The 12935-nt window shown below is 39.8% G+C and overlaps 1 protein-coding gene across 2 annotated transcripts in view; it reads right to left on the reverse strand.

The window, feature by feature from the left end:
* Positions 1 to 11957, reverse strand: part of LOC125487250 — a 17026-nt gene extending 5069 nt beyond the window's left edge. Inside the window, exons 1-3 of one of the 2 annotated variants that reach the window (XM_048617983.1) lie at positions 11779 to 11956; positions 11266 to 11374; positions 5870 to 5989 (exon numbers count right to left, since the gene is read on the reverse strand). In XM_048617983.1, the coding sequence (XP_048473940.1) occupies positions 5870 to 5989; positions 11266 to 11374; positions 11779 to 11873 (324 nt within the window). In that variant the 5' untranslated portion in view covers positions 11874 to 11956. Of the gene's footprint in view, positions 1 to 5869; positions 5990 to 11265; positions 11375 to 11778 lie in introns of both variants that reach the window. The other variant, XM_048617989.1, reaches the window with a different exon arrangement.
* Between the last annotated feature and the right edge of the window lie 978 nt (positions 11958 to 12935).

Below are 12935 nucleotides of genomic sequence, written 5' to 3' on the forward strand. Positions count from 1 at the left end.
ATCCAGCTCTACACCTTGTTATCTCTGTTAGACAAGCAGTCTGACGGCACAGAAGCTCTGAAACTGCACGTTCATCAATAGATAGCATTTGGTGAAATATAGAAGTTGATTCAAGCTCTGCGGATGTAATTTCTGGCGAGTCTCATCAGAGTGGTGCAGCATGGAAACAGACCCTTTGGTCCAACTCGTCAATATTGACCAAGTTTCTCAAACTAAACTGGTCCCACTTGCCTGCATTTGACCCATAATCTTCTCAACCTCCTATTCATGTACTTATCCAAATGTCTTTTAAATGTTGCAAGTAAACCTGCATCCACCACTTCATCCATATATGAACCACCCTTTGTGAGGAAACGTTGCCCCTCAGTGTCTTTTAAGTCTCTCTCCTCACCTTAAAAATATGCCCCCTAGTTTTGAGCTCCCCCCACCTTGGGGAAAAGACCTTTGCTATTCACCTTATCCATGCTCCTCATGATTTTATGAACCTCCAAGGTCACCCCTCAACCTCCTACATTCCAATGCAAAATGTCTCAGCCTACCCAGACTGTCCTCTTACACAAACCTTCCAATCCTGGCAACATTAGGTAAATCTTTTCTGAATCTTCTCCAATTCAATAATATCCTTCTTAAAGAGGGAGACCAGAACTGTACACAGTACTCCAAAGTGGCCTCACTAACGTCCTGTACAAGCTCAACATGACATCCAACTCCTATACTCAATGGTCTGAGCAATGAAGGCAAGCATGCTAAATGTGTTCTTATCCACGCTGTCTACTTGTGTTGCAACTTACAAAAGAACTATGTATCAATGAAGAAAAACAGGCAATTTATAGATCTTTAAGTGACCCCAAAATAACAATTTACGGTTGAAATAAAAAGCCAATACTAGATTTTATGCCAAAGTAAATAAAATCATAGAACCCCCAACCAAGAAATGGATAGTTGGATGGTGAGAAGGCAGATTCCAGGAGCCGACCTTACAGGTCTACACAGACAATGGCACCTCAGTGGAGCCCAATCTTCATAAAATGAATTTTCAGGCTGTGTTACAAACAGGAGGCACGGCTGACTTAGTTCCTCTGCAGGCCAAACAACAAATCCTCCATTAAGTCAACAGAAACCGTGGGCAAACCTGGAGAACTTCCTGACTCAAGTCAATGCTCCACCACATGGTTCTTTTACATCTGAAAGAAATGGAAGCCCAACTTAGGTTTTTGTTGGTTTGTATTAGCAATGCTGCTGCTTCTTTTAAAACAGAGTGTATGTCACAAGATGCAGGAGCACAAATGGGTCATTTGGCCCATCAAGTCTGTTGCATTCAATGAGATCATGGTGATCTGATAATCCTCAACTCTTTCCTGCCTTTTCCCACAACCCTTGATTCCTTACTGATTAAAAATCTCTCTCAGCCTTGAATACACTTAACAGTCCAACCTTGAAAGCACTCTTCAGTAAAGAATTTCACACATTCACTAACCTCACAAGAGAAATTCCTCCCCATCTCTGTCTTAAATGTGTGACCCCTTACTCTGAGATTATGCCCACTGATCCTAGACTCTCCCACAAGGGGTAACAGCCTCTCCACATCTACACTGTCAAGCCTAAGGATTTTATAAGGTCTTCTCTCATTCTTCTCAGCTCCAAAGAGTACAAGGCCATTCTATGCTACATCTCCTCAAGAAAGTCTCTCCATACTCCAGGTCAACACAGTGAACCTTCTTTGGACTGCCTCTAATGTCAGAATATCACTCCTTAGATTTGGGGCCCAAAACAGTTCACATTATTCCAGCCTTGTCTTCTTTTTGCAAGACTTCCCTATTATTATATTCCACTTCCCTTGAAAGAAAGGCTAACAGTCCATTTGCCTTCCCTATTACTTGCAGAACGTGGATATAGTTTTTTTGAAGATTAAGCACAAGGACCCCCAACTCCCTCTGTGCATCAGCTTTCTGTTGTATCTTTCCATTTACATGATATTCAGCACTTTGACAGGAAGAACAGAAGTGCATAACCTCACATTTTCCCACATTACAATTGATCTGCTAAGATTTTGTTCATTCATTTAACCTGTCTCTATCCTTCTGTAGTTCCCTATGTCAACTTCATCACATGCTTTTCCATCTATTTTATGTCATCCGCAAACATGGGCATTTTACACTCATTCAAAATCATTCATATATATTGTAAATAATTATGTCCCAGCACTGATTCCTGTAGCACTCCAATAGTTTCAGATTATCATCCTGAAAAAGGCTCTCTATGCTGAATCTCTACATTCCATTAGTTAGCTAATCCTCTTCTCTATATAAGTATACTAACCACAAAACTATGATGCTCATCATATTAAGTAGTATCATGCGCTGTACTTTATGGAACACAGTTTGGAAATCCAAATATATTAAATCTACGGGTTCTCCTTTATCCATCCAGCCTGTTGACACCTCAAAACAATTCTAAAAAATTTGTCAGGCATGTTTTCCCCTTGATTATACTATGTATTTCTAAATGCTCCGTTCTTACATCCCTTAGAATAGGCTTAACGTTTTCCCAATGACAGATGGTTAAATTTATAGTTACCCTATTTTTGTCTCCTTCCCTTTATCGAACAGAGGGTTACATTAGCACTCTACCAGTCCTCTGGGGCTTTTCCAGAATACAAGTATTGTTGGAAGATTACTACAATGCATCCACTATTTCTGTTGCAACTTCCTTTAAATTCCTAGGATGTAATCTATCACATCAAGGTGACACATCAGACTTTTGCCCCAAAGTTTCCCTTGTACTTTTTATTTAGTGATAGTTTCTATATTTATTTCCCCCCTTTTATACAGTCCATTGATTATTTAGCTTTTCAGACCATTAGTGTCTTCTACTGTGAAGACTGATGTAACACATTTATTCAACTGCTCTGCCACTTCCTGGTTCCCTATTATTATTTCCCTAGCCTCATTCTCTAGAGACCTATGAATCCACCATCAAAATCTATTTTTCAGTAAACCCAGCATTTATAAAAGAAAACTTTTCCTCATGGAACTTTAAAATTAAGCACAGGAAATTCTTCTGTGTGCTTCTGATCCTTCTTTATTGGAAATGATGACCCCGTGCCTTTGCTGTTTTAAAATGCTTACCTAATTAAGTTTTGCTTTGGTATGTTTCTTTAATTCATACTGTTTTGTAATAAAACAAAAATATTTCAAGCTTCCTCTTTTACTGTTCTGAGACGTCATCTTGTTACCAATTCATAGACTAGTTTAAAAGAGCTTTCACTGTTTACCATATAAATTGAAACCCTTTTTGGATTCCGATTTAGAGAAGCAAGTCCAACTTTCAAGTCCCTTTCTTTTAAAGCTAATCTCAGAATCCTCGTGTCATTCCAGTGTTGTACTGTTTCCATAGCTCTAAAATATCACTCAAAATGCTATTACCCAAAATTCAAACAATGCTGCATCTGTGATCAAATCAACAATACATTCAAGGTCTATATTCAGTGCCCTTTATTTATTGAATTTTTAAAATTTATCTAAACATATGGCCTTGTCTTCATAGATTACATCTTTAATAACATCTGTACTTCTAGATTATTGCTGATCCCTTCTTTGGTTAAGAAACTTACCATTTATGAATACATTGTGTTACTGTTTGCTCAAAATATACAACTTCAGATTAGATCATAATGACACTCATCTGCACAGTTTACTAACCCATTCAGCATCTAATCTATCGTCAACCTGCAGCTCAATTGATAGTACTCTTGCCTCTGAACCAAGGCCCTAGTTTCAAGTTGCACGCCATGGCTTGAGCACAAAGACCAAGTTTGATGCTCCATACCAGTACTGCTGGGGCACTACGTTGTTAGAGATGTCATTTTCAGATGAGATGTTAAACCCATTTGCCTGTTCAGGAGATTGCAAAAGTTCCTGTGTCATGACTTCAAAGAAGAGTAGGGAGTTATCGTTAGTGTCCTGACTAATACCAATCAACACTTAATTAACACCACTGAATAAAGATGATTATCTGGTCATTATCACTTTGTTAACCATATTCATCATATAAACAAAATGTTGGCAGAATACAGATGTTAGTTTGAAATGTCAAAATTACTGAAGCAAAAATACCTTTCACTAGTTAATTCCTCATTCATCACTGTGTCCCTTCATATTAACAAATTATAATATTATTCCTTTTATCCAAAATCCAAATCAATTAAATGAATGGAAACAAGAGTAATATTTCTTGGGAAGCTGTCAAGAACATTGCGTACAGCATCTTTAATCTAGTGAAACATCACAGGGCCCTTCAAAACGTACTGAAGTACTATAGCTCAATTTGCAGATGACACTAAAAACAGGTGGAAATGAAAGTTGCAAGGCAGAAAGAAATTTACAAATAAATATGGATAGGCTAAGCGAATGGACCAAAACTTGGTATATAGGTTTAAAGTGGATAAGTGTGAGAGTATCCATTTTGGTCAGAGGATAGAAAGGCAACTAACAGTTGAAATGGATAGAAACTTCAGAATGCCTCAATGCAATGGGACCTGGGTGTCTGCATCTATTAACTTACTTAAACCAAAATGCAGGTGCAGCAGGTAATAAGGACAGTTATAATGGAATTTTGTCACTTATTGCTTAAAGAAAAGAAAGTGTAAAAGTAGAGAAATGTTGTTGCAACTATACAAGGCAATGGTGAGACCACATCTGGAGAAGTGTACAGTTTTGATCCCCTTCCCTTGACGAGGGATATAGTTGCATTGGAGGTAGCTTGGAGGATATTCACTTAATTGATTCTAGCGATGAGGGGCTTGTCTTATGAAGAGGGATTGAGCAGTTTGGGCCTACCTATACTCCCCAGAGTTTAGAAGAATGAAACAAGATCAAATTGAGGTATATAAAATACTAAAGGGGATTGACAAAGTACACATAGAAAGGATGTTTCCTCATGTGGGGCAATCTAGAACGAGAGGTCATATTTTTTGGGATAAGCGTCAACAGATTGAAAAAAGAAATGAGGAAAATCACTTCTCTCAAAAGGCCATGATTCACTACCCCACAGTGTAGTGGATGTTAGGTCATTGAATAAATTTAAAGAAGAGATAGACAGATTTTTAGTTAGTAACAGGTTGAACAGTTATGGAGAACAGGTGGGAAAGTGGAGGCCGAGATGAGATCAGTCATGATCGTACTAAATGGCACAGCAGGCTTGAGGAGCTGAACATCCAACTCCTGCTCCTAGTACTTCTGTTCTTAAAAAGATGTCAAATAGACTTCACACAAAACCCCATAGAAGGAGAAAATATGGCAAGTGACCAAGAGCTTGAACAGAGTTAGTTTTTAAAGGAGAGTCTTATAGCGGGAAAGCAGCAAAGGATCTCTCCAGTAAAGATAGGAATAAAGTGTTACTTTAATCCTCAAACTGCAATATATGTCAGAATATCTATTTGCGCTTTGTATTTTTTCAACTCATGCAATTTCTTTTGGAACAAAAGATTACTGTAAAACTATTGAAATTGTGAACAGTAATGTATGTGACATTAACCTGATCACTAAAGTTTTGCATTTATTTGCTTCTACCTCCCTCTCATTTTAAAATGTAATTATCTTTGCTTAAACTCTATTTTCAATTTAGAAAGTGGTGACGACAAGACAATTGGTGGCCCATAAAAGATCATGGCCAGATGAATATAATATTATTAACATGTCAAAGAGGTAGCAAATGCAACGCTTCCAGTTCAAATCATTACCAAACTGACAATCAGACAAAACAGATCAAATGTGAACTTTTAAAAAAAAAAATCTTGTATAAAATAACATTGTCTATTAGTGGCTAACAATAATTGAGTTGTGTACAGAAATATAATTATATTACTTACAAAGACAGAGCAGGATCTCTTGTCAAAAGAGGAAGCCAGTTTGAATGTTAGGTTATCAACGTATTTGTGCACTGGCGTGGTGTGCTCTGCAACTATATAATGTTCATTTGCAGACTTCAGCTATGAGAGGGAGAGAAAATTAACAAATTAGTAGCCAGTAAAAACAGCATCTGTGGAAAACCAGTTAGCACTTAGAACATAGAACATAGGGCCCGTACTGTGCTGTACAGTCCTTTCGGCCCAAGATGTTGTGCCGACCTTTTGCCCTAAATCTAAGGTCTATCTAACCTCAAATTGATGATATTTCCTCAGCAACTAGTATCTACGAAATAAAAATAATATTTTATTATTTACAGGCAACTACAAAAGACAATCCATGCTGTTTCCTCCTTTAGAGCTGCTTGAAGCAGTTACTTGAATTGAACTATTCAGATATGTTACAACACACCTTGGGGCAAATGGGACTTGAACCTTGACCTTCTAGCCCCTCAGGACACTACCAGAGTACAAGACCCTGCTGCTTACTTGCTTTTCCCATGGAACATTTAAATGAGCTTCCAAAAAAATATGCTTTACAACAACAAATTGCATTTATATGACACCTGTAATGTCAAATAAAATGTCTCAATGTGCTTAACAGTCACAAAACATGTAGAGAATGCAGAGAACACAATCCAAGGCAACAAGAAAATGAAGCTAAGTTCCAAATGAATTACGTAGTTGGAGACAGAAGTAGAAGAGGAGATCACCTTACTGACATTTTCTATTCCAGCTTTTCTTCTTTTCCACTCTGATGTTGGGTGAGGGGTCCCAGATGAGTTAGGACTGATACAATGAATGTGAGGTATCAGAAAGAAGAGTGAGGCACTTACTCCGGTGGAGCGGAGGTCATGGAACGTCTTATGGTACAGCTGGCCATTCTTCAGCACCTTGGAGACCACAATGACTTGGGTGGTAAGCTCAGATCACGCTGCCAGGGTCTGGTGTCATGGCCTCCTCTGCTGGCCCTCCTGGGAAGAGGAGGCCCCTCTTCTTTACCATCCCATCCATTAGGACCTCTAGATGCCTTTTGGGGAAGCATGGTGGCATCATTCCCTTATACGACATCATCTGAATGAACATGCATCACCAAGGAGGTCAGTGTTCAAATATGGCATGGGCACTCCAACATATATCTGAATGGTGAGTTTCCTGGGAGTTGTGCAAGGTAAAATAGGGCTAGAACTGGGTAGGGTAGAAAGTTAATGAGGTGGGTTCAGTAAGATATGGCCAGAGATCTTACTTGATCTGAGAGAAACCCTCCAAAAGACTTATCAAAACTGAGAGCCTTACAAAAAACATAAGATTTAACACACAAAGGAAGGTGATAACTTTTTGTCAGGAGTACAGCAAATCATGCCATATTGACAAGAAAGCCCAAGAAAATTATTTAGCTTTATTTTCTCAAAACTGCTACACTGTTTCACTTCTCCAATGATATATTTCCTGGTTGGCTTTTTATTAGGTCAAGGAGATACTCTGGACCCAAGTCTCAGTTTGTGCTTTCCAAAAGCATTAATAGAAGAGGGAGAGAGATTGTTTGTGATGACTTGCAAGGAATAACCTGCTGACATTTACTATATAGGCTCACGTGAGGCGTAGCTACTTAAAAAGGAACTACAACTCATGCTGAAAGTCCCAAAAATTCACTGAAAATCAAAAAAGAAAGTTTATTTTTAAAAGAAATACACTTTTCTATTGTCAGTAGGCAGCTAATATACAAATACAGAACTCTTAGAATTACTGCATTCTATTTTTATTTTAAAAAATTAAAACTCTGCTAAAACACTCACAGCAACATGTTTGTTCAGTATAGTTTGTTTAATCAACAGCCAAGACCCACAAAGCCAAGAACAGGACACAAATGAGGTGATGGGCCATGAGTCATTCAAGACATGCCACAAAAAAAGAAGAAAGATTGTCAATAGTTGGTAAAATGTAAAGCTATCATCACAATTAACATCCAATATTTTGTTAACTGAAGTATAAAAACAGTCTACAGTCATCAGATAAATCCAGGGACAGAGAGAGGCAGTGACAAGTCACCAGCTGGACTTTGCAGTGGAGCTTGGAGGAACACATTTGCTCCTGTAGCTTCACAAATACAAAAATAAAACTCTTGTGTGAGGAAAATGCAAGATTATGCACCTTGATATAAGAATAGAGTCACAGAATATTTTCTAAATGGGGAAAGGCTTTGCAAATCTGAAGCACAAAAGCACGTGAGCACTAATTCAGGTTTCTCTTAACAAAACAGAAATTGCTGGAAAAGCTCAGCAGGTCTGGCAGCATCTGTGAAGGAAAAAAAACAGTTAACATTTCAGGTCCAGTGACCCTTCCTCTGAACTCTCAATGTTAACATGCAGGGTCAATGGGCAGTTAGGAAGGCAAATGCATTCATTTTAAGAGGCCTAAAATACAAGGCTAGATATGTACTGGTCAGAACGCATTGAAATATTGTGAGCAATTTCGGGCCTTGTACCCAAGGAAGGACGTGCTGGCACTGGTCAGAGTCCAGAGGAGGTTTACAAGAATGATCCCAGGGATGAAGGACTTGTCACACAAGGAGCGACTGAGGACTCTGGGTCTGCACCTGATAGGTTTTAGAAGGATGGGGTTAGTTCTCATTGAAACTTGCAGAATTCTGAGAGGCCTGGATACAGTGGCCATGCAGAAGATATTTCCACCAGTAGGAGACACTAGGACCTGAGGGCACAGCCTCAGAGCGAAGGGACAATCCTTTAGAAATGAGATGAGGAGGAATTTCTTCAGCCAGAGGCTGGTTAACCTGTAGAACTCGTTGCTGCAGAGGGCTGTGGAGGCCAATTCATCGAGTGTATTTTAGACAGAGATGGATAGGTTCTTGATTACTAAGCGCATCAGGGGTTATGGGGAGAAGGCAGGAGATTGGGGTTGAGAAACATACAGCCATGATCAAATGGCACAGTAGGTTCAATGGGCCCAATGGCCCAAATCTGCTCCCACATTGGATGGTCTTTCTTTGGATGCTCAGGCAAATCTATGCCTAAAAATATTAACACAACATATAAAATGACGCAAAATAGGCAACAGACCGGAAATACACCATAGGCTGCTCACATAAAACAATAATATAATTAATAACATGCCCAAAAAGTCTTTTTTGTTCTTGCTTTTTCTCCCACTACGTCTCAGCATTGTTCCACATCCACAGCCGAGGAAGGGGGAGCAAGCACAGCAGTGAAGTCCATCTGCCTTTGATGTTTGGTTAGGTGGCCATGGGGGTATATTGGTGCCTGGACGGCCCAGACATGCTGACAACCCTCATGGCTTCCACTTCATTCACTCCAGCATTGTTTGAGGCTACTGTGGTGCCCAAAAACTGATGCCAAGACAAGGAAAATTGGTCAGTTTTAACCGATTTTCTACCCAGTATGTATGCATAACTAATTTCTACTCATGCTTCTTTGTTTCATCTCACCCAATTGCCCCAATGAAGATAATGAATGTTCAAGACTGCTCTGTGCAGAGACTACATAGAAAAACAAATTCAATACAGCAGCCACTGGACAATAAAGACTACAGCCTTAGTTTGGAATACCAGTTTGACAGTGATTTTAAAATAAAAAAAGTCAAGTGACATTAAAGATTTTCCACACACAATTCCAGAGACAGTCACTTGACCTTACTCTGCAGAAGAACAAAAAGTCATCAAGTAACTTTTGTTACTCGTACGTATACTTACAGCATAACTTTTTTTTTTTCAGAAGGGTTTGCCAAGATTCCCATTAGACTCATCATCCCTCTATATTATGAGATGCAAGACATTTGCCTCAAGGTCATATGATTTTTGACAGCAAGCTGCCAGTACCCACTGCCATCACCCTTCTGAATGTGCTGCTACTTTATGCTTTTGCACAGGGGTATATTAAGGCACAGAGCCTGAAGTTACAGTTTGTCACTCTTATCTTGCTGCAGTCCACACTGGGAATATCTTGTACAGCCAGCAAGCACAGAAGTCAATTGATGCAGCAAGACTTCCCCTTTTTCACTAATGTCACTATTAGACCGCAACATGCAAGGTCCCCTCCAAGCCACTCAGCATCCTGACTTGGATATATATCGCCATTCCTTCACTGCCGTTGGGTCAAAATCATGGAATTCCCTCCCTAAGGGCATTGTGTGTCAACCTACGGCACATGGACCACAGTGGTTCAAGATGGCAGCTCACCACCACCTTCTCAAGGGTAAGTCAGGACGAGCTGGTCAGCCACCAACACCCACATCCCATGAATGAATAGTAAAAATGAAGAAACGCTATTAAAAAGTTATAACTTTTTCAATTAGGTACAACCTTTTAAAAACTGGTGATGTGAGTGATAACTATCGCTGAACAACTAATTTGGCCCTGAAAAAAGTGAAGTGTTATTAAATGTCTTGATTATAAGTAATTAGCAGATTTTTTAAAAAATTACATTTATTTAACTTAAAACATCTTAAGATTTTTCATACTATATCAGCTTGTATTATATTTCCAATTGTATGTCCCTTTTCAGCATTGCTGCCTCACAGCGCCAGGGACCCGGATTCAATACAGCCCTCAGGCGACTGTGTGTGGAGTTTGCACATTCTCCCCGTGTCTGTGTGGGTTTCCTCCAGGTGCTCCAGTTTCCTCCCACAGTCCAAAGATGTGCAGGTTAGGTGGATTGACCATGCTAAATTGCCCATAGTATCCAGGGATGTGCAGGCTAAGAGGATTAGCCATAAATATTGCAGGTTTACGGGGATAGGGGTAGTTCCAGGTGGGATGCTCTTCAGAGGATCAGTGTGGACTCGATGGGCCAAATGTTCTGATGCCACACTGTAAGGATTCTATGATGAATAAGTATTTGTGCATTCCATTTCCTGGTTTGCTGTCTATGAAAATGTTTTAATGTGATCCACTGCTTGGACAGTTTGATCACCTCACTTCTGATAGTCTACACTGTGCTATATTATGCAACACAGTTAAAGAGGTATAGTCCTCACCACAAAGGTTATCAGATCTCCTGGATCAACTATTAAGATCAGCAGTGATCACTATACTTGGCCACTGATTTTTTTTTTAAAATTAATGACAATATAATTTTAAGTGTGATTATGGAAGTCAAAAACTGCATCAAAACATTTTACAGTGAATCTACTTTAATGGTGAAGTTTCAAAACTCACTCTCTTTCAGCTCATCCTATTTCCTCAGGATGCTGCTTAGCAAGGGTGCTGCATAAATCAACTGCTGGTGTGATTTTTCCATTAAGAAATTGCGAGATTGATTCCAAGAAAAATCTAAAAACTGGGTAGACCCGTTGACTAAATGGAAGAGTAAGCGATCAATACTTACGGTGTACAGACACTTCTCTCCCCCATTAACACAGTTATCAGCAGTCTTCCACGCTTTAATTTGTGTCACTAACTCCAGATACACACTATTACAAGGAATGCCAAATGTCCTACAGGTGAAAATAAGCAATTATGTTTGTCGTCAATATTAATACACAAGACGAGGGCTGACATAAAACACATGAAAACATTTCACACAATTGAGAAATGACTCGTAGAGTTACTATTGTGAACAAACACAGCGAAAGGAGTGCAATCTGCATTGATCTACAAACCAGCGCGTCCACCTTCCCCTACAGTGATATGCAATGTTAAAACCGTGTACTGTTTCCCATCGAGCCGAGAACAATGTGAGAATCGGCTGAGCGTCAAAAGCAGTCATGAGACTGCGAAACACTGCGTTGGGAAGTTTCGCTTCATTCACGGATGCGCCAAGTATTATCACTGCACAACTTCCTGCTACCTGGCTCCATTCACCACTGTTCCATCCGACACCCGGTCACGGTGAACCTACCATTCCACCGAGCACTGAGCATGCAGAGGTCGAGCCGTGGTCCCCGTCAACACAACAAACACCAGCAAAACAACCAGACAAGCTCGCAACGCCATTGCGAAAATCTCACTGCACCAGGTCACCGGAACCGCCTTATAGCCTCCCAGAGCCCGCCCTTGCCTTTTTCACAAGATTGTTCAGGGCGGGGCAGGAAGTCATTGTGGTTGCCCAGCTTCTTCAAGCGAAAGTCATGAGTTAGTGCCAATATCCTGCTTTATACACCATACTTTAGCACACTGCATCTATCCAAATTATCATCCAATGCCCTTTTAAATGTCTGAACTGAACCTGCCTCCACTACACTTCCAGGCAATACATTCCGTAACAACCGAAAGAACTGCGAATGCTGTAAATCAGGAGCAAAAACAGAAGTTGCTGGAAAAGCTCAGCAGGTTTGGCAGCATCTGTAAAGAAAAAATCAGAGTTAACGTTTTGGGTCCAGTGACCCTTCCTCAGAACTCCATATCCTAACTACTGGCTGTGTGATTTTCTTTTCTCACAACACCCTTGCTTCTTCAGTATGTTGCTTGAAATCTATTGTGCCTTGCTTTGATTTATTATTATCATATATACAAAGATACAGTGAAAAGTATTGTATTGCATGCTACTCAGGCAAATCATGCCATACACAAGTACATCAGGGTAATAGAACAGAATGCAGAATATTGTGTTACAACTACAGAGAAGGTGCAGAGAAAGATCATCTTTAATATATGAGAGATCTGTTCATAAGTCTGATAACAGCAGGGAAGAAGCTGTTCTTGAATCTGATGGTACATGTTTTAAAATTTCTGTATCTTTTGCCCGATGGAAGAGGGTGGAAGACAGTATAACCGGGGAGGAAGGGGTCATTGATTATGTTGGCTACTTTCCCAAGGCAGCGGGAAGTTTCAACGGAGTAAATGGAAGGAAGACTGGTTTGCGTGATGGACTGGGCTACATTCACAACTCTCTATAATTTCTTGCAGTCTTGAGCAGTGCAGTTGCCATTCCAAGCCGGATAGGATACTTTCTATGGTGCATCTACAAAAATTGGCAAGAGTCAGTGTGGACATACCAAATTTCCTTAAACTCCTTAGGAAGTAGAGGCATTGGTTTGTTTTCTTGACCATATCATT

This window comes from Rhincodon typus, chromosome 2 (assembly GCF_021869965.1).
Source record: "Rhincodon typus isolate 14 chromosome 2, sRhiTyp1.1, whole genome shotgun sequence".
Classification (NCBI taxonomy): domain Eukaryota; kingdom Metazoa; phylum Chordata; class Chondrichthyes; order Orectolobiformes; family Rhincodontidae; genus Rhincodon; species Rhincodon typus.